Raw genomic sequence first — 17,419 nt, forward strand, 5'->3', positions numbered from 1 at the left:
AAAAAAAAAAAAGAAGAAATAAACTGAAAAAATAAAAATAAGCCCAAAGCAGAGGAAAGGAAATAATAAACAACAGAAATTAGTGAACTAGGAAACTGAAAAACAGAAATTAGTGAAGTACAAAAAAATAAAACCAAAAGTTTGTTCTTTGAAGTAACTAATAACATTAATAAACTGCCTGACCAAGGAAAAGGGAAAACAAGTGACCAATATTAGGCATGAGAGGAAGAGTGTGATAGTGTGACTACAGCCCCACAGGCATGAGCGGAGGAGGAGTGTGATAGTGTGACTACAGCCCCACAGGCATGAATGGAAGAATAAAGGAATACTACAAAAAATGGAATAAAAAATTCAGCAACTGATATAAAATGGACCAATCCCCTGAAGACACAAACTGCTGAAATTAGAAATAGATAACCCAAATAGTCTATTATTTATTGAAGAAACTGAATTTCATAGTTTAAAACCTTGCCAGTCAGAAGGTTAACTGCAAGGATAGTGCCACTGGGGAGTTCTACCAAACGTTTTAGGAAGAAATAACACGTGTCCCTCCTTTGAGGAAAGCCGTCCTCTGTGTGTGCCCCTTATTGATGGTATTTTTATTAAAATGCACACACACAAAAGAAGAAAAATAAGCGGGCCAGCTTCATGTAAACAGTAGTGTTTATTCAGAAAGCATAAACCCCAGCGCTCTCGGAAGGTTTTTCTGAGATGGACCAGAGGCTCCAATCAGAGGCTTCGTGTGTAGGAAGCAATTACAGCATAGAGGAGCAGGCGAGAGCCAGGGAAGGATCACGTGGGGATCTGAAACTTGAAACGGCCTCAGGCCAGACAGCACAAGGCAGCCCGGACAAGACACCCTCAACCCATGTGCACCAAACCCAGCCTCAGCACGTAGCCCACCCCGATGGGACGGTGAGGCAGTGGCTTGTTGCTGCTCATGACCTCCTGGGGAAAGAGGGAGCTGAGATCAAAATGAAATAAAGAACCTGGTAGTCACTTCTGCATTCACACAAGAAACCTCATGTCTGAGGGCAAGACAGGCAGGGGCTGCCCCCTGGGAGCCCTGAGATCAACATTTCTGAAGCCCTGCCACCTGCCTATCCCTTGTAGGGATTCAAGTCCAAATAGCCAGAGCCTCTGGCAGAGGAGATGGGGGAAACTCAGGTAGCCCTAGGGTCCTCCTCTCAAGTCAAGTTGCCTGGAGACTGCAGCAGCTACGGTTGAGGCTGCACAGGAAGCACAGACTGCCCCAGGCAGCAGCTGAAGCTGAAGACTCCAGGGCCAGGCCATCGGGTCAGGCGTTCAGGAACGCAAAAGCTGACGGCTCTGAGCCAGGAGGCTCTTTGGCTGCTGTCCTCTGGGACGATGTTCGGGGGGCATGGGGAGCATCGGGACAGGACTCTCCTGCAGGAGCCCCAGCCCCCACCAGGCGGGGACAGGCCACCAGCTCCATGCCAGCAAACAAGGAGTCGCGGCTCCACGCACAGCTGCTGGGGCCTCTCTTTGGGCTGTCCGTGCCCCCTGGGACCCGTTCAGGTCTCCACCCCCTGCTTTCTGCCAGTCTGGCCTCGGCCTCGCTGGGTTCTCCAGGGGCTGGAATAGGGGAGGCATCTGGGGGTGGGGTGGGCACAGGGCTGGACGGCATCCCAGATGAGGGAGCAGGGCTCCGGGGCGAGACTGTGGTTGAACTCAGAGGCTGGAGGAAGACCTGGCTCCCAGCAAGAGGCACAGCGTCGGTCAGCAGGTCAGATGGGCCTGGGAGGGCAGCTGTGGGGCCAGGCTCGGCTGAGGTGCCCCAGGCAGGGGACAGCTGCCCACAGGAGGCCTCGAAGTGCCTCAGGATCTGAAAGAGGAAGGAGGAACCAGGGAGGTTCCTATGCAACCCTGGGAAATGTGGGGACCAGGGCCCGCCTCTCCCTAGGACCTCCTCAGTCCCTCCACCCAGAGGGCAGGGCCACCTCTGGGCAGGACACCGGCTGCTGGGAGGGGGCTGGGGCAGTGCACCCAGTTGTCATCCCATCAAGAGCAGCTGCTGGGCTGGTGCTGGCGACACGGGGCAGGTGTCACATACACACCTTGAATCTTGCTCCTTCACTCACTACTATACAAATGAACACCCTCCCTGTCATAACCTGCCAGGCACTGCTGGAGGGAGTGAACACGTGGCCTGGCACATCTGGGCATTTCCAACTGTTGGAAGCAGGGTTCTTCCAGCATGCCCGTTTTAGAAACCCCACTACGAGGTTCGCCTGCGGTGGTGCGAACCCCAGGCTCACTCGTCGCTCTGACTGAAAGGTGAGCTAGCAGATGGCCAATGACAGATAAGGATGACTTGGGGATGGGTGACTGAGGACCTGTGTTTCCAGCAGCCAGGGAGAAAATAGGAAGAAAGAAGCTGGGGGTGCCCATAGGCAGAGGGAAGGTGCCAGGGCCTGGCGGCTGGGAGAGGCCTCCCACTGTGATTCTAGTGGCCTCCAGGCAGTTCAGAGCATTCAAGTGCACAGAGATGAATGGAACCATTTCTGCCCTCCGGAGCTTGGGAGCTGAGCATGAGTTGTGTCATAGGTGGCAAACTGCATGTGCAGTCAGGGAGGGCTTCCTGGAAGAGCTAAGTGTGAGCCAAGACACAAGGGCAGGAACATTAAGGCAGAGGAGTTTGGGGGCTTCCAGGAACAGGTAGAGGCCAGTGTACTGTGAGTGCTGCAGAGTTGGGGTGGAAGGCAGGAAGGCAGTGGGGAGGTGAGGACCCTGACTTGCTGCTGCTCCCTCTGCCAGTGGGACAGGGACTCGAGAGGGGGGTCCAGGAAGGGCTGACCAAGCACCGGGCAGGGACAGGATGGCCGTGGACTGCAGTGTATCTCCTGCTGTACCCTTGGACCCCAGTGTGCATGTGGCCTCCGCAGCTGCCCACCTTGGTGGCTTTGTTGGTCACAGGTCCCGGGCTGCCCATGCTGAGCTCCTGCAGCCACGGTCGGGTGCGGAGGAGGATGTGCTCTTGGGGAAGGAGGTCGGTGCTCCCCAGGGAGGCGATGGCACACAGCGCCCTCTGCGGGTGAAGGGAGGGGACATCAGCACCCATAGGGGCAGCAGGTCCACGCCAGGGAGGCCTATCTGGCCATCTCTCTCCCTCTTCTTCCTCCTCATCAATGACCGGGGTGCCAGGAGGCCCCAGGGACAGCTCCACCAGAGCCCCGTCATCACCACCTCACACCCCAGCTCCCGGACACCAGAGCCCCATCCTCATTGCCTTACACCCCGGCTCCCAGACACCAGAGCCCTGTCCTCACCGCCTCACACCCGGGCTCCCAGACACCAGAGCCCTGTCCTCATCGCCTCACACCCCAGCTCCCGGACACCAGAGCCCTGTCCTCATCACCTTATACCCCGGCTCCCAGACACCAGAGCCCTGTCCTCCCCGGCTCCTGGACAGACCCCAGCAAGAAGCACGTGACCTGCTGCCCCGACTGCCTTACCTTCATTCCTCCGCACGCCCCCCGACATATGCACACGCATGTCCATGCTTTCATGTGCATGCACACACATACAGGCACATACATACACAACCACACACATGCAGTCATGTACACACACACACACTGTGTGCACACCACACACATGCACAAGTGTGTACACACACAGACATACACACCCAGGCATACACACCCACACACACACACACAGGCACACACACACACACAGGCATGCACGCACACACAGCCACACAGAGGAATGTTCACATACAGGTGTGCACACACAGGCACACACACGCACACACAGGAATGTCCGCACACAGGCACATGCACACAGTCACACCCTCCTGCCCGCGTGTGCAGCTCACCAGCTGCGTGCATTCACTGGTCCCACGCAGGTGGCAGGTCAGCAGCTGCAGCACGGCCTCACAGTTGAGCAGTCCACACCTGCACAGAGGGGACACCTAGGTGGCGGGTGCGGCCCGTCCCCACCTCCCTCGCCCAGGGTTGGGGCTGGGGCAGAGCCGGGCGGGTCCAGGCACACTCACGCTTTGATGAAGTGCTGTGCCTCCTCGCGGCTCAGGAAGGCGCGTGGTCCCCGAGTCACAGTCCTCACCAAGCTCAACTCCTGCTGACAGTCACTCAGGGCCACCAGCTCGACCCTGCCAGGGGGAATGGCCGGGTCAAGGGTGAGTGGAGGCCGTGCCCCCAGTCCCGCCTCGTGTGGGGGAGAACCTGGAGAGCAGGAGCCGCGCTGGGAGGGGGACCGTGTGGTGGCTCCGAGACCTCTTCCGCATATCCGGCAGCTCCCGCTCACCTTTCTGCCAGGTCACCTGGCTCCCGGGTGGCCCCTGAATGGCTGTCGCTGCCGGAATGACTGCCTGAGTCCGAGACCCTGCTCAGGTCGCTGCTCTGGGAGGAATTCTGAGAGCTGGGGCCGCTGTCCAGCTCATCCCAGCCCCCTCCGGCCTGCCCAGGCTGATGCCTCACAGCTGGAGGAAACAGGACAGCCGGTGAGATCTCTGGGGCTTCAGGCCAGCCCCATGCCCACCTCCCAGGGCCCTGGACCAGGAGGCCTCAGGGGCTGAGTCCTGAGCTGAGGATGGGTGGCCACCTTGGCTCCAGCTTCAGCAAACACCAGCCCCCATGGGCATCTGCTTCCGCCTCGGGTCCCACCCCCTCCTGCTGTGTGGGAGGCCCTTGGATCTGCCTCCAGGGCCACAAAGCCCTGGCGCTGACAGGAAGGAGGGACCAGACCCCAAGGGGAGGAGCCCTCGCTTCGATACCTCGGGGACCTGGAATGGCCCCGGGGAGTAGGTTCCCCAGGGTTGGGGGACCGTGGTTGGCTGAAGGCATCATGGCAGGCTGGTAGGTGTCACCCCGCGGCAGGAGCCTCTGGGTACTGGGACTCTCGGGCCCGGGGCGCATGGCGCTGGCCACCACCTCTGCGGCCTTCTGGATGGTGGAGAGGAAGGCTTCGCCTGCCGAGCCTGCACCCGAGGAGAGGGAGATGGGACGGCCGCCCAGTGCGGCCCCCACCCTCGTTCTCTGGGAGCAGGGTGCCCGCATCGGCTCCCTGCTCAAGCTTGGGGAGGTCGGGGTACACGCTGCAGGTAGGGAGGCCTCCTGGTGGGCCCCAGGCCCTCTGGAAGCTCCCAGTGGACTCCGCTTTGGCATTCCCACTCCCAGTGGGCCTGGACACCCCAGCTCATTGCAGTTATGCCTCCGTCCCTCTGTCCTCTGGGGGTGAAGGTGTCCTAAGGGGCTTGGGTTTGGCCTTGGCTCAGGGAGGGTGTGTCCAGGGCTCGGGGAGGGGCCGGTCTTTCCCGTGTGAGCTCCCTGTAGAAGTTGTCCCGACATCGAAGTGTCGGCAGGAGCCCCGGGCTGCGCGCAGGACGGTGTGACACAGTCTAACGGTGAGCGGCTAGACACCGCCCAGGGCCCGGCAGCAGGGCACACCTGGGCCGGGGGCTGGGTCCCAGCAGCAGGCAGTGGTGCCACCTGTGGCTCTCCTGGCGCTGATGAGCAGTTGTCCACTGGTACTGCCCCATCTCATAACAGCTCCACACAGGACTGCCTGAGTCACTCGCACCACAGCCAGGGGCACAGCCCTCGGCCCCTCTCAGAGTGGGACTCACCCCTGCCACCGGGCCCAGCCCTGACTTCTTGCTCGGCCTGGTTTCTCTCGTCTGTCCATAAAGCGGCCCTGGCCACACCTGCACCACCCCCACATCGGCAGCCAGAGCGAGACAGCGGGGACAGCCCCAGGAAGGGCTGAGGCCATGCAGGGGAGGGGACGGGGGACAGCAGCTACCAGATGGGGTGGCATGGTCCGGCCCCCACCACCTCCTCATCCCCGCACCGAGATGCCGGGGCCCATGCAGGCCCTCCCCACTCACCCGTGCGGCCGTGTTCCTTGCTGTAGCCGAAACCCTGGAGGGTGCTGTGCGGCCTGGCCTGGGAGCCCATGCCTGCAGAGGGTCCTCCGTCAGCGGCAAGCCGGCCCCCACCCTAGGCCCTGCCCACCGATGGCACAGACGCCCAGGACCCTCAGGGAGGCAGAAACCACGTGCCAGAGCTGGACACGGTCCCCTCAGTCACCTACCTGTGGCAGGCGGGGTCCCCAGAGGCTGGGAGGGAGCCAGTGGCAACACGGTGTCCGAGAACAGGGTGCTCCCCAAGTCCTACATGGGGAGGCAGAGGCCCTCAGCGTCCTCACACCGGGGCCTGCTGTACTCACCCTGCCACCCATATCAGCTCCGTTCTGTCCCCTGGACACTTCTCCTGAGCCACTCAGCTGGACACAGGCTCTGTGTCCACTGGCAAGGAGCAGAGGCAGGGGTCCCGGGCGGGAGAACTGCAAACCCCCCAGCTGACATCCTGGCCCCAGTCCTGCCCCTCTATAGAAGGAGGGGCATCCGCAGAGCGACACTGCTCCTGGGCTCACCTGCGCGGCCGCCCGAACCTTCTGGTACAAACTGTTCCCATGCAGAGGATCTGGGGGCCCCGCAAAAGCTGCAGAACAGAAAAGGCAAGTGGGGGGCAGGGCTGAGCCTGACACCGCTGCTCCCTGTGGAGCACAGTGCACTGGGTCCACTCCAGGGTGGCAAGTTCCTGTCACCAGGGCCCTTCTGTCACAGCTAATGGGATGCCCTCCTCCAGGACCCTGCAGAGGCCACACCTGAGCAGACCCTCGGCTTCCCCTCACCCATGCCCCACAGAGGTGAGACTCTCTCCACAGCAACCACCTCGTCTCCCCCAGGGTCGGCAACCCCTAGTGCCTGAGCGGGTGCGGCCTCCCCGAAGCCCACTCTCCCTGCCCCAGGTGCACCAGAGACCCCTCAGAGGCTTCCGGGGCCTGGAGGGAGAAACCAGCGTTCTTATCACAGGCTGAAAGCTCCACCTGGCCCCACCCAACCCCAGTCTCAGCCACCTCGGGCTCCCCTGCTCTGAGAGTTCCTGTCATGATAAACTGGGGCTTCTTTCCTTAAATCTTCCGGCCCCAGGGACCCCTGAGCCTGCACCTGGGGCCGTGGCATCCTTTCAGGGCTCATGCTGAGAGCCGTGCCTCTGAGAACCCCTCGAGAGCCTCTGTCACAGGCGAATCCACTCGCACCCCTTGGCAGTCTATGTCCACCCTGGCAGGCTGGTCTCGTGATTCGGAGGCGATGCTCCAGCTATCCCTGGGCCCAGGGTTGGCGGCCACAAGCTGAGTCAGTGGCTGGATGAACTGACACCCTGCGGCTGCCATCTTCCCTGCAGGAGCTCAGGGCAGCCGCCTGCCACCCCACGCTGCCCCTGCTCTGTGACAGAGCAGGAGCATCACCATCTTGGACAAGCCCCTCATTCTAAAGTTCACCTTAACCAAAAACTGCCTCAATCCATAGGGCATCAGCCTAATGGCTAAGGTCAGCACAACCATAAACCACAAATAACATCTCCAACCAGAAACATTCCAAACTCCTCCCCAACCAGAAACGTGCTAGCCCCAAGATAACCCTCCTCCAGCCGGGAAGATGCCAGCTTCGAGAAAACCCACCTCCAGGCTGGAAAGATGTCTGCCCCAAGATAACCTCCCCTCCTTCCAACCCTGCCATAAACTTCTCCACGCACATAAACATTCCGAGCTTCTGATAAGCTCTCTCACCCTAAAACCAATGTATACTCTCAGTCTGTAAGACTCCTGACCACAATCGGCTGGGGGCGCCTCTCAGGTTTTAACTAAAAAAATCTGTCTTTAACTGCCAGCCGCGTTTTGTTTTTTTCCTCTTTCTGATGCTCTGCACGCGTGGGGCGGGCCATCCTCACTGCACACCCGCCGCCTGGAGCAGGGTGTCCCGTCTCTCACGTGCGGCATCTGGCACCCACTTTTCTCACAGGGCCTGTCCTGACACCTCCCACAACCTGCGTGTCACCCAGGGCCAGTGCCCAGGCACAGCAGGCGACAGTCGTCATCCACAGCTGCCTCCGCACGGGAGAGACTCTGGTGCCGACAAGAACCCAGGGTCTGAAGAAGGGCCTTTCCCATCCTCGGGGCCCGCTGTGCCCCATCTCCCCACCTGCTGCAGCCCCCACCCCAGGGCGTGTCCCCGAGACCACTGAGGCCACGACGTACATGCACCAATCACGGCCACAGGAGTGGCCTGGGAGACCGGGGCCCTCTGGCCAGCTGAATGGTGAGGATAAATGGCTGGTGCTGCCTTGGCCCCAAAGCTGTGAGGAGCTCTGTTAGGATGGCGAGAGCACCCCCGCACTGCCGTCCCCTCAGGGGCATCGACTGCCTAAGTCATGTGTCACAACTGTCTATGGTGGCCCAGGGCACTGACCCCTGCGGGACACCTAGAGCTGCATGCCCACTTGCCATAAAGTGGGACGACACTGGTTTCGACACCGGTTTTGGGGTGAGCCCAGTGGATGCAACACGCTGAGGTCTCCACAAGCAAGCAGAGGCACGAGAGAGACTCAGTCTCCCTCCCCAGAATTCCCCTCTCAGGGGCTGGGGTGGGGTCCAGACATGGTGCGCCCAGTGACCACCTGGAGCCAGGCCTCCCTGTACCCCATGGAAGATCTCAGGCCAAGCCCCAACAAGTCCTCATTAGGCAGAGGCACACGGGACTGCCCCCAAGCCTGCGGGGACGGCTCCCCCAGACCCACCGTCTGCCTGGACAGACCGACTGGCCGGGGCCCCGCCTCTCCTGCCTCCCTCTGTCTTTGGCTCTGAGGAGCAGCCCCAGAACGGGAACCCACGGCCTGGGAAGGATGTACGAACAGGCACTGAGTCTGCTATGTGTGGGCACTGGGATGGAGGGGCAAGACCCATGGGGCACACAGAGAAACAAACTGGCACCCAGGGCAGCAAGCACAGGGACAGACGCAGCCGAAGGCCCAGGGACGCATGGGAGGCACGGAGGACCCAGCGGAGGGAGGAGGCAGGGCGCATCGGGGGAGGCCGAGCCGGCCAGCTGGGGTGAGCATGGGCAGCAGGTGGAGAGGCCAGGGATGGGCCAGGATCAGCAAGGCAGGGCTTTGATCGGGACCTGGCCCAGGTGAGGGCTCTGGCGGAAGTCTTCCTTCTCAAGCCCGGGGGATTCGCCACCCTCCCCCATTGTCCGAAGCCCTGGCTCTTCCTGAGCGCGTGCGCGGCCCCTGTACCTGCAGCTTCCTGGATGAAGGCAGAGTTGCGTTTGAGGAGGAGCAGGAACGAGGAGGAGCCGTGGCTGCACAGATAGAGCAGGATCTTCAGCACCTGGGGAGTGGGGTGGGCAGCAGTGCTGGGCAGGCCAGACACGGGACACCCAGGGCAGGGCCCGGGGGCACCCCAAGGGCACAGAGCTGCCTGCCACCCTGGGCCGCTGGTCTGCTCCTCCAGCCTCACCACCGTGGGCCGGGCCTCGGGCCTGACCCTTGACCACCCAGGGGCTCACCTTGAGCTTCCCGTGGCCAGAGCTGCTATGCAGGCGACTCAGGAGGTACTCCAGCAGGCACTGGCTGCTGCCCGGAGACTCGTGGGAGATTTCTGCGGCACGCTCGGGTTAGGGAAGGGCGAGATGATGAAGGCTGTGCCGGGCCGCAGGGAGACCGGGCCATGAGGCCTCTCAGTTCACGTTCCCTGGAGGCGCCTACTGTAGGCTCCGCCATCAGGAGCGCCGGGGCTTCTAGGGTCCCCTGTGTCATCAGTATTGCAGCCTTCAGACCCCACCCACGCCTGGTTACAATGATAAAGGAGCCGTGGATCCCCCTAGGGACAGCAGGATCCCCAGGAACCCTTCGCACCACTCTGGGACCCTGCCATCCGCTCTTTCCACTACACGGGGACGTCGAGGAAGGATACTAGCAATCTCTTCAAACAGGTAGCCCGGACACGGAACATCATCATCCGATGTCCCCTTCAGGAGAATCGGGAGCTGAAAGGGAACAAGCGCCCCCGCCGTGATGAGATGCCGTTTCCCATAGGGATGAATCCGCAGCCCCCCGAAGGGGATGGAAACGACCCACCTCTCACTGTTGACATGGCCGGAGAGAGGACTGGGAAGGGATGAAAACTGTGCTACTGGCCACATGGAGGCTGCAGCAGGGTCCTCTCTCAACAGTCAGGGATGAATAGCCTCGGAGAAGAGGCAAATCAATGGTGGTTCTCCAAGGAGGAGCTGCGCCACTTGGGTTAAGAAGGGACACAGGACCCAGCATCCCTGCACTTACCAGCACATAAGGCTATTTGAAGGTACCTCTCCTGTACCTACCTACTGACTAGCAAAGCCAAACAAGGCCCAGGCAAGCCCCTTTCCACGCAGGGGACTATGAATGGTTCCACCTCCCCAGAGCCCGGACTGGCAGAGTGACAGCCGCTCAGCCTGACTGGCTCCATCACTCCCCGAGAACCGACTGATGTCGTGTGTTTTACGTTCGCTTAGCGCAGACATACTTATTTGTTTCATGCTTACTTACTGGCACAAAGATGTACGGTTTATAGGGATGAAAACTGGAACCACCCATTCTTGCATTATTCAGTATCAGGACAGAATAGAGTTCAAGAGTATTTAAGAGGACAAGCATGGGACCGACCGCGCGAGGTGCCGAAGCCTTTCAGTTGGAAGGGCCGAAATCTAGTGACAACATACGAAAACGTGGACCTGAAGTGTTTCCCGAGGCTGTGGACACACATCACTGACACTATTTGCCCACCAAGCCCTAAGGGGAGCTAGTGAGGTTTGCAGGTGACAGCTGACAACTGCAGAACGCAGCACAGAACGACTCTGTCCAAACCTTGCACTGAGAGCCTTGACCAACCCTAGCGTGGCTTCTGGCAGCCCAGGGTCACGCCCTGGGACCACCCAGCCCCCTCTGAAGTCCAGCCTAGAAAAGCTCCGGGCTGACAAAAGAGGGCCGTTTGCTCAGGACGACACCTGGGAACTCGCCCTGGCCTCTACTTCTCAGAGGGTTTACTAAGAGGGGCTTACAATGGTGCGTCCTTCTCTGTCCCTTCGAGATGTCTGTGTTCTCTGCAACCCAGAGGTGCCTCTCCAGGACCGGAGTCCTCTGAAATGACACCGTCAGGGAGGACGGCGGGCTGCCAGCCCACCTGGGCGCCAGCAGCACGGACACAGCGGCTCCACGTCCACCGGGTCCGCCGCTCCTTCCCTCCCGTCGGAGGCCACTGAATGCTGGCCAAGGCCTGTTCGTTCCCCCAGGGTCTGGCTGTGCCCATCGCCCTTGCGCTCGGCGGGTCCGGCTTGGAAGGCCCCGGGACGGCGGGGCGGGCGGGCAGCTCAGGGGCGTCGGCGCGGGCGAAGGGGCCAGGAGCAGCTACCCGGCACGGAGACGCAAGGTCAACGGCTCCGGCCCGGGGCGAGTCCGGGGACTGCGGCGCTCGAGAGGAGCCGTGGGACCGGGGCCCGGGCGGACCGCCCTCACTCACCCGGTGTAGAAAGCTCAGGCGGTCCCGTAGCGGCGGCGCGGCAGCCATGATCCAGGTCCCCTCCCGGTCTGCCCCGCTTCCGCCAGGCCCGGGCCCTTCAATCACTGCGCGGGTCTGGGTCCGCCGGCCAATCCCTCACGGTGGGGCGGGCCCTGAGGTTGGCTTCGTAAACAATTTGAGCCTCGACCAATCCGAAGTCCCAGGGCACAGACAGACTAGGACAAGAGCCAATTGCAGGGGCTCGAGGCCAGGCGAAGCCTGGCCAATTAAGAACTCAGGAACGGTTATGGGCGGATGCGCCGACCTATCAAGCTGTTTGATACCGGAAGAGGACGGACCTAAGATGGCGGCCTCTGGGGGCGCTGGGAATAGCTGCTCATGTCGGCCAACGGAGCGGTGTGGGGCCGCGTGCGAAGCCGCCTCCGCGCCTTCCCCGAGCGGCTGGCCGTCTGCGGGGCCGAGGTGAGGAGCCGCGGGCGGGCCAGTGCTGCGGGGCAGGAGGAGCCGCGCGGGGAGGTGACTGGGAGGGAGGGCGGTGACGGGGTCAGGGGACCCCACGACCCACGCCCTTCCCTTCCGCAGGCCGCGGCGTACGGCAGGTGCGTGCAGGCCTCCACGGCCCCGGGCGGCCGCCTGAGTAAGGACTTCTGCGCGCGGGAGTTCGAGGCCCTGCGGAGCTGCTTCGCCGCCGCGGTAGGTGGGCGCGGGCCCCTCCCAGCCCTTCTCCTCCAAGAGCCAGCGGGCCCCGGCTTTCCTTTGCTTTCCCGTTGGTTCAAGGTTTAATCGCCTGCCGCGTGCTTTAGACGCCGGCTGACAAAACCACCGAGCCACCGACGAGCCCGCGAAACCTCGGCCGTCCTGGGCTTGTCCCTGCATGTTTGTAAAGCGGGACTGGCGCCAACCTCAGAAAGGATGGGAGATGTGTGCAAAAAAGCGCCCTGTAAAACCCATAAGCTTTCGTGTTAGCACTGCCGCCGAGGGGTGTCATGCCAGGATCGACCCAACACAGGACTCCCGGAAAGTGCCCATCACCTTCCGGGTCTTCACCTCCCCGGCACTTGCAGCCCCTGCGCAGCTGCAGTGGTGGATTCCTTCAGCACGTGTCCTGCCGGGCACCCCTAGCCACCCTCACAACTGGCACGATAGGGCTTCTTGCCCGTGGGGCTTTAAGTCATTCTGAGGCTGGTTCCCTAAGTGTCAGCCTCACCGGGTACCACCTCAGTGTATTTGGGTAGGCCGTGATGCCAGTGCTGACTCTGTTTACTGGGAGCTGTTAATCTGGAGATTTGGACCAGAGAAAGGGTATTTGAACAAGAGTCCACGATCTTCATCCCTACCCGGCCCCAGCAGCCTTGGATCCAGGGGTGGGTGACTCATCAGAAGTTGCACTTTTTGCCGGGGATGGTGAAGCGTGCCTGTAATCCTACCACTTTGGGAGGCTGAGGCGGGTGGATTGCTTAGGCCTAGAAGTTTGAGACCAGCCTGGGCAACGTATGGAGACCCCGTCTCTACAAAAAAAAAAAAAAAAAAAAAGAAAGAAAGAAATTAGCCAGGCATGGTGGTGTAGTCCCAGTTACTTGGGAGGCTGAGGTGGGAAGATCACTTGAACCTTGGAGGTGGAGGTTGCAGTGAGCCGAGATCAGGCCACTGTACTCCAGTGTGGGCGACAAAGTGAGACTGCATCTCAAAAAAAAAAAAAAAAAAAGGTTGGGGGGCTTCTGCTTTCCCCTTTATGAGAGCTTGGGACCAAATGTGGCATCTGGTGGGGGCTCAGAGGAGGGGGCAGCAGTGAGTTCTGTGACGGTGTCATGAGGCCCTTGTCCCGTGGACAAGTGACCCAGAGAACCTGCCCATGGGGCCCCAGGCTCCGACCAGTCGAGCGCCCACCACATGCCAGTACCCAAGTTCTCTGCAAGGTACTTGGTAGAACACAATATGTGGTGTGGTAGCTTGCTTTTGAGGCATAGCTAACTTGGAAGCAAAAGCCATTCAGACAAAACACTTTATCTTGCAGGCCAAGAAGACGCTGGAGGGAGGCTGTTAGGAGGGACGCTGAGCTTCACACCTGTCTGCTGCCGTGGGTGCAGAGCCCTAGTCCTGATGGCCCCTGGTGGCACACATTGAATGCCTAGGGCAGAAAGGAAGTGGGAATGGCGAAGATGTGACGTTCCTCGGTGTTAGATCCTGTTTCTTCTTAAGTTGAGGCGTGGATAGAGCAGGAATTGGTTTTCCAACATTGTGTCCGTAAACCTGAGTTAGAATAAGATGTAACTGAAGCCACGATAAAGATTCCATCAAATCCTGCAGCCTGGGGCTTACTGTGTGCAGACTGCAACATGTGGGTCTTGGCCTCTCTGAGATGGAATGGGGCCCAGAGCCTTTCCCCCAAAACTGGCAGGGCTGGGACTTGGGGACACCCTGCCTCAAGGTCCCCGTTTTAAAACATTCTCACTAAGGTATTTAATGTGAATCTGGTGAAGCCTGCAGACCTTGCTGTGGGTATACAGCACACACCAAAGACAAGGACGTCAGCACCACGAGGTGACACTCCATGGGGCAGGGTCCTCACAGGTAGCTTTCCTGGACACGGGGCAGGGCGGGGGCTCTTCACAAAAGGGCCTGAGTCTCCGAGAGGGGCCTGTGTAGAGCACCAGCAGCGAGTGCCCCTCTTGTGTGGGGTTGGCCGCCCCCTCGGCAGCCCAGGTGCTTCACTGATGGCGCCTGCCCTCTCGTTCCCCCTCCCTATCACATCACTTGACCTAAAACTAAGGTGAGAAGGGCCACATCCTGATGCCGCCCGGGGAACTTGTTGATAGTGAGACCCCAGAGTCCATGGGGCCTGAGCGCCACCTGCAGGGTGTGGCAGGGAGTGCTTTGAGAGCCCCCCTGCCCCGGGGTACGGAGGCTGCACTGTCCTGGGGCTGCAGCCTGCACCTGCCCCCAGGCCTGTGCTAGCGGCTGACCCCGTGGGCTGAGGTCTGTTCCTCCATGTTTCCTCCTCCAGATGCTACCCCAGAATTAACCTGGTTTCCCCTAAGGGTCTCATCTGGGTGGTGGGTCTGCAGGAGCCAGGCCAGAGCGCTGGATTTTGTCCCAAGGGCTGGGATAGTGTCACATCTTGGGAAACACGGAAATCCAGACCAGACTCCTGGGGTTAAGCCACCGAAGTCCATCCCTGCGCATGCCAGAGACTCAGATGCCCTCCGCTGGCACGACCCACCCGACCCGCCTCCCCAGCGTGCAGGGTCGGCTGCCCCCCACCCTTGCCTTACTCCTACTTGTGCCCAGCACTCGTCCATGAGTGAGCCTCACTGCACAGACGTCCTTTTCTTAGCCCTGTCACGCCCTCTCCTCCATTCTCTGGCAGCTCATTGGCAGAGCTTCCTGCATCTTCTCCCTCCAAATCCAGCCTCCCGTCCCACCCTGATAGACCTGTCTTGCCGGCACTCCCCCTCGCTGTCCTTCACCCTGTGTGTGAGGTGGTAACAGACAGACCTGCCACTTCCTGTGGCCCACACCTCCAAACAGCTCTCAGGCCTCCTCGGGACACTCTCTTTTCTGCCACCCCAAATTTCCTTCCAAACCTCCCTCCACCTTTGCTCTGCCCTTCCTCCCTGAGTAGATTTCAGCACCGCGTCGATTGACAGCTCAGGAAGCTGGCGGGGGGGAGGGCGGGGGGTGGAAGGGGAAGGGAGGGGGGTGGGGGTTCTGCTGTTTTCGCACCGCAGGGACAGTGCGGAGCTCTAACTGCTTCGGGTGTACTTGGGCCGTCCCTGCTGCCCTAACAAAGCACCTGAGACCGGGTGATTTACAAAGAACGGCCTGATTTTTCACAGCTCTGCAGGCTGCGAAGCCGGAGATCCAGGCATTGGTACTGGTGTCTGGGGAGGGCCTTTGTGCCGTGTCCTCACGCTGCAGAAGGTGGAGGGGCAAGAGAGCAAATGACCTGCATGCTGCCTGCATCCTCTTTTATAAGGCTCTTAATTGTACAAGCGAGGAAGGAACCCTCGGCCTAGTCACCTCTTGATACTATCACTTAGGCAACTCCTGAATTTTGGAGAACACATCAAACCACAGCAAATGCCTTGGCTCTCAGGAGAAACTCGAAGTTCTTTGAGGGCTGAGCTCCGCTCAATCCGTCCCTGGGTCATCGTGCTATGCAAGTCCATTCCTGCACAGAAGTACACACAGGTGACGGGACAGCGCTATCCCTGGGCCCCTGCTCTGGAACTGAGCCCCCAGAGGCAGGCTCCACAGCCCAGTGACCTGCACAAGGACTGACCAGACAGGAGCAGCCTGTTGTTGGTCAGAAAGCGCAGCCTGGCCCTAGGGCCCCTCTGTAACGTTCTGAGAAGCCCCACCCAGGGGTCTGCGAGGCTTCTGGGGAAAGAAGTTTCTCTTTCCTTCCCTGAGGGGCTGCCACCTGGGCTAGGGGGTGGGGGTGGGAAGGAATAAGGAAGTGTGCATGGGAGCGGGTGACCCTGTCTGTGGCTGGGGGTGCAGGGACTCCGGGGTGCAGTGGGGTGGGCGACAGCAGAGGCACGGCCGTCACGGATGCCTCTCCAACAACAGCAGCCATCTCAACAGAAAGGGGGGAGGGTGGAATAACCTCCAGAGAAGGAAAAGAAAACTGGGTCATGGTAAGATATTTGGGGAAATCCAGCCGGAATGAAAATCCCACTCTGAGCAATTTAACAAATGGAGTTCCAATCCGAGGGGAACGTCCAGGTGTTTTACCACTGAGCAGAGGTTCATTTGGAACTGTTTTTAATTGAGAATGAAGGACAGAAATGACCAGGACTGAACCCCCTTGGCGGGGCACCTCCCAACTGCTGAGCAGTGCCCCTGGCCCCGCAGCCCCCTCCCAGCCTCCTCCTGGCCCCCTCCCAGCCCCCGGCCCCGCAACCCCCTCCCAGCCCCCAGGGCTCGGCAGGAGTCACCACTCAGCCTTCGGAAACTTCCCTCTAGTTAATTTCCAGTCTTCAGGCCAGGCGCAGTGGCTCAAGTCTGTAATCCTAGCACTTTGGGAGGCTGAGGCGGGTGGATCACAAGGTCAGGAGTTCGAGACCAGCCTGACCAACATGGTGAAACCCAGTCTCTACTAAAAGTACGAAAAAAAAAATTAGTTGGGTGTGGTAGTATATCCCTGTAGTCCCAGCTACTAGGGAGCTTGAGACAGGAGAATGGTGTGAACCCAGGAGGCGGAGCTTGCAGTGAGCCAAGATCGCGCCACTGCACTCCAGCCTGGGTGACAGAGTGAGACTCCGTCTCAAAAGGAAAAAAAATTTCCAGTCTTCAGGCTGCCCAGTGACATCCTTCAAGGGAAGAAACTATAATAAAAAGCCAAAAGGATATCAAAAGGTGCAGGAAGACACCGCCAGAGGCCAAGGCCGGGCCCTCCGTGCAGGGACCCTTCCACCAACGTGGGCCTCCCCCAGACCCAGGCCCTGGCCTTCTGCCCTTTGTGGCAGGGTTGGGGCACAAGCTCCCCAGAGGACGAGCCAAAGCAGACTCGGATGCAGTGCCCGTCCACACGTGCTGTGGACACAGCGGCACCTCCTCTCTCCCGCCAGGTGAAAGGGCTGTGGAGCTTGTCCTGGTCACGGGGCAGCACGCCCGTCAGCCTGGCACTGGGGGCTGGACCACCTCCTGGCACCAGGAGGCTCTGCCTGCTCACAGGGTCTCTCTGGGGCTGTGCTACGTCTAGTGTCCAGTCACCGCGACGCTCAGGTCATGGCGCCGTTCCCTCATAACCTCCGGCCTCTGCTTTACACATCTGGAAATCTGAGCCGGCCTCAGGCTTTCCTTCCAGTCACTCCCCCAGGACCAACTTCACTAATCAGGTATCAGTGGTGTGTTTTACTTTTTAAAAAAAGCCACAACTGGATTTTGAAAAACACAGATGATGGAGGGCCGGGCCAACCATGAGGAGTGCAGAGGGTGGCACCAGCCAGCGCCCCTGGACACCCGGCTTGTGAGTCCAGTCCCTGCTCCCTGTGCTTCCAGGACAGCAAACAGCATCCACCAAAGC

The 17,419-nt window shown here is 60.2% G+C and overlaps 2 protein-coding genes across 10 annotated transcripts; one reads left to right on the forward strand and one right to left on the reverse strand.

The window, feature by feature from the left end:
- Positions 1–645: 645 nt before the first annotated feature.
- TEPSIN (TEPSIN adaptor related protein complex 4 accessory protein) lies at positions 646–11,725 on the reverse strand. Of its 9 annotated transcripts, none has more exons than XM_054456602.2 (14): positions 11,389–11,521; positions 9,805–9,877; positions 9,398–9,489; positions 9,126–9,219; positions 8,628–8,723; positions 6,421–6,488; positions 6,079–6,157; positions 5,873–5,944; positions 4,760–4,963; positions 4,291–4,465; positions 4,022–4,135; positions 3,842–3,920; positions 2,915–3,049; positions 646–1,846 (listed from the first exon to the last, which is right to left on the reverse strand). In XM_054456602.2, exons 1-14 carry the CDS (start codon positions 11,434–11,436, stop codon positions 1,298–1,300), a joined length of 1,878 nt encoding a protein of 625 aa, XP_054312577.2. In that variant the 5' UTR covers positions 11,437–11,521; the 3' UTR covers positions 646–1,297. The 9 variants fall into 9 exon arrangements, with proteins under 9 accessions (XP_054312577.2, XP_063512399.1, XP_054312580.2 ...); XM_063656329.1 differs by having other exon boundaries at positions 9,805–10,576; positions 10,931–11,489; XM_054456605.2 differs by lacking the exon at positions 8,628–8,723 and having other exon boundaries at positions 11,389–11,725.
- Positions 11,715–13,687, forward strand: NDUFAF8 (NADH:ubiquinone oxidoreductase complex assembly factor 8). Its single transcript, XM_054456611.2, has 3 exons — positions 11,715–11,850; positions 11,971–12,081; positions 13,403–13,687. The coding sequence occupies exons 1-3, from the start codon at positions 11,767–11,769 to the stop codon at positions 13,430–13,432; spliced, it is 225 nt and encodes a 74-aa protein (XP_054312586.2). The 5' UTR covers positions 11,715–11,766; the 3' UTR covers positions 13,433–13,687.
- Positions 13,688–17,419: the final 3,732 nt, after the last annotated feature.

Source organism: Pongo pygmaeus, chromosome 19 (genome assembly GCF_028885625.2).
Source record: "Pongo pygmaeus isolate AG05252 chromosome 19, NHGRI_mPonPyg2-v2.0_pri, whole genome shotgun sequence".
NCBI classification, from domain to species: Eukaryota; Metazoa; Chordata; class Mammalia; order Primates; family Hominidae; genus Pongo; species Pongo pygmaeus.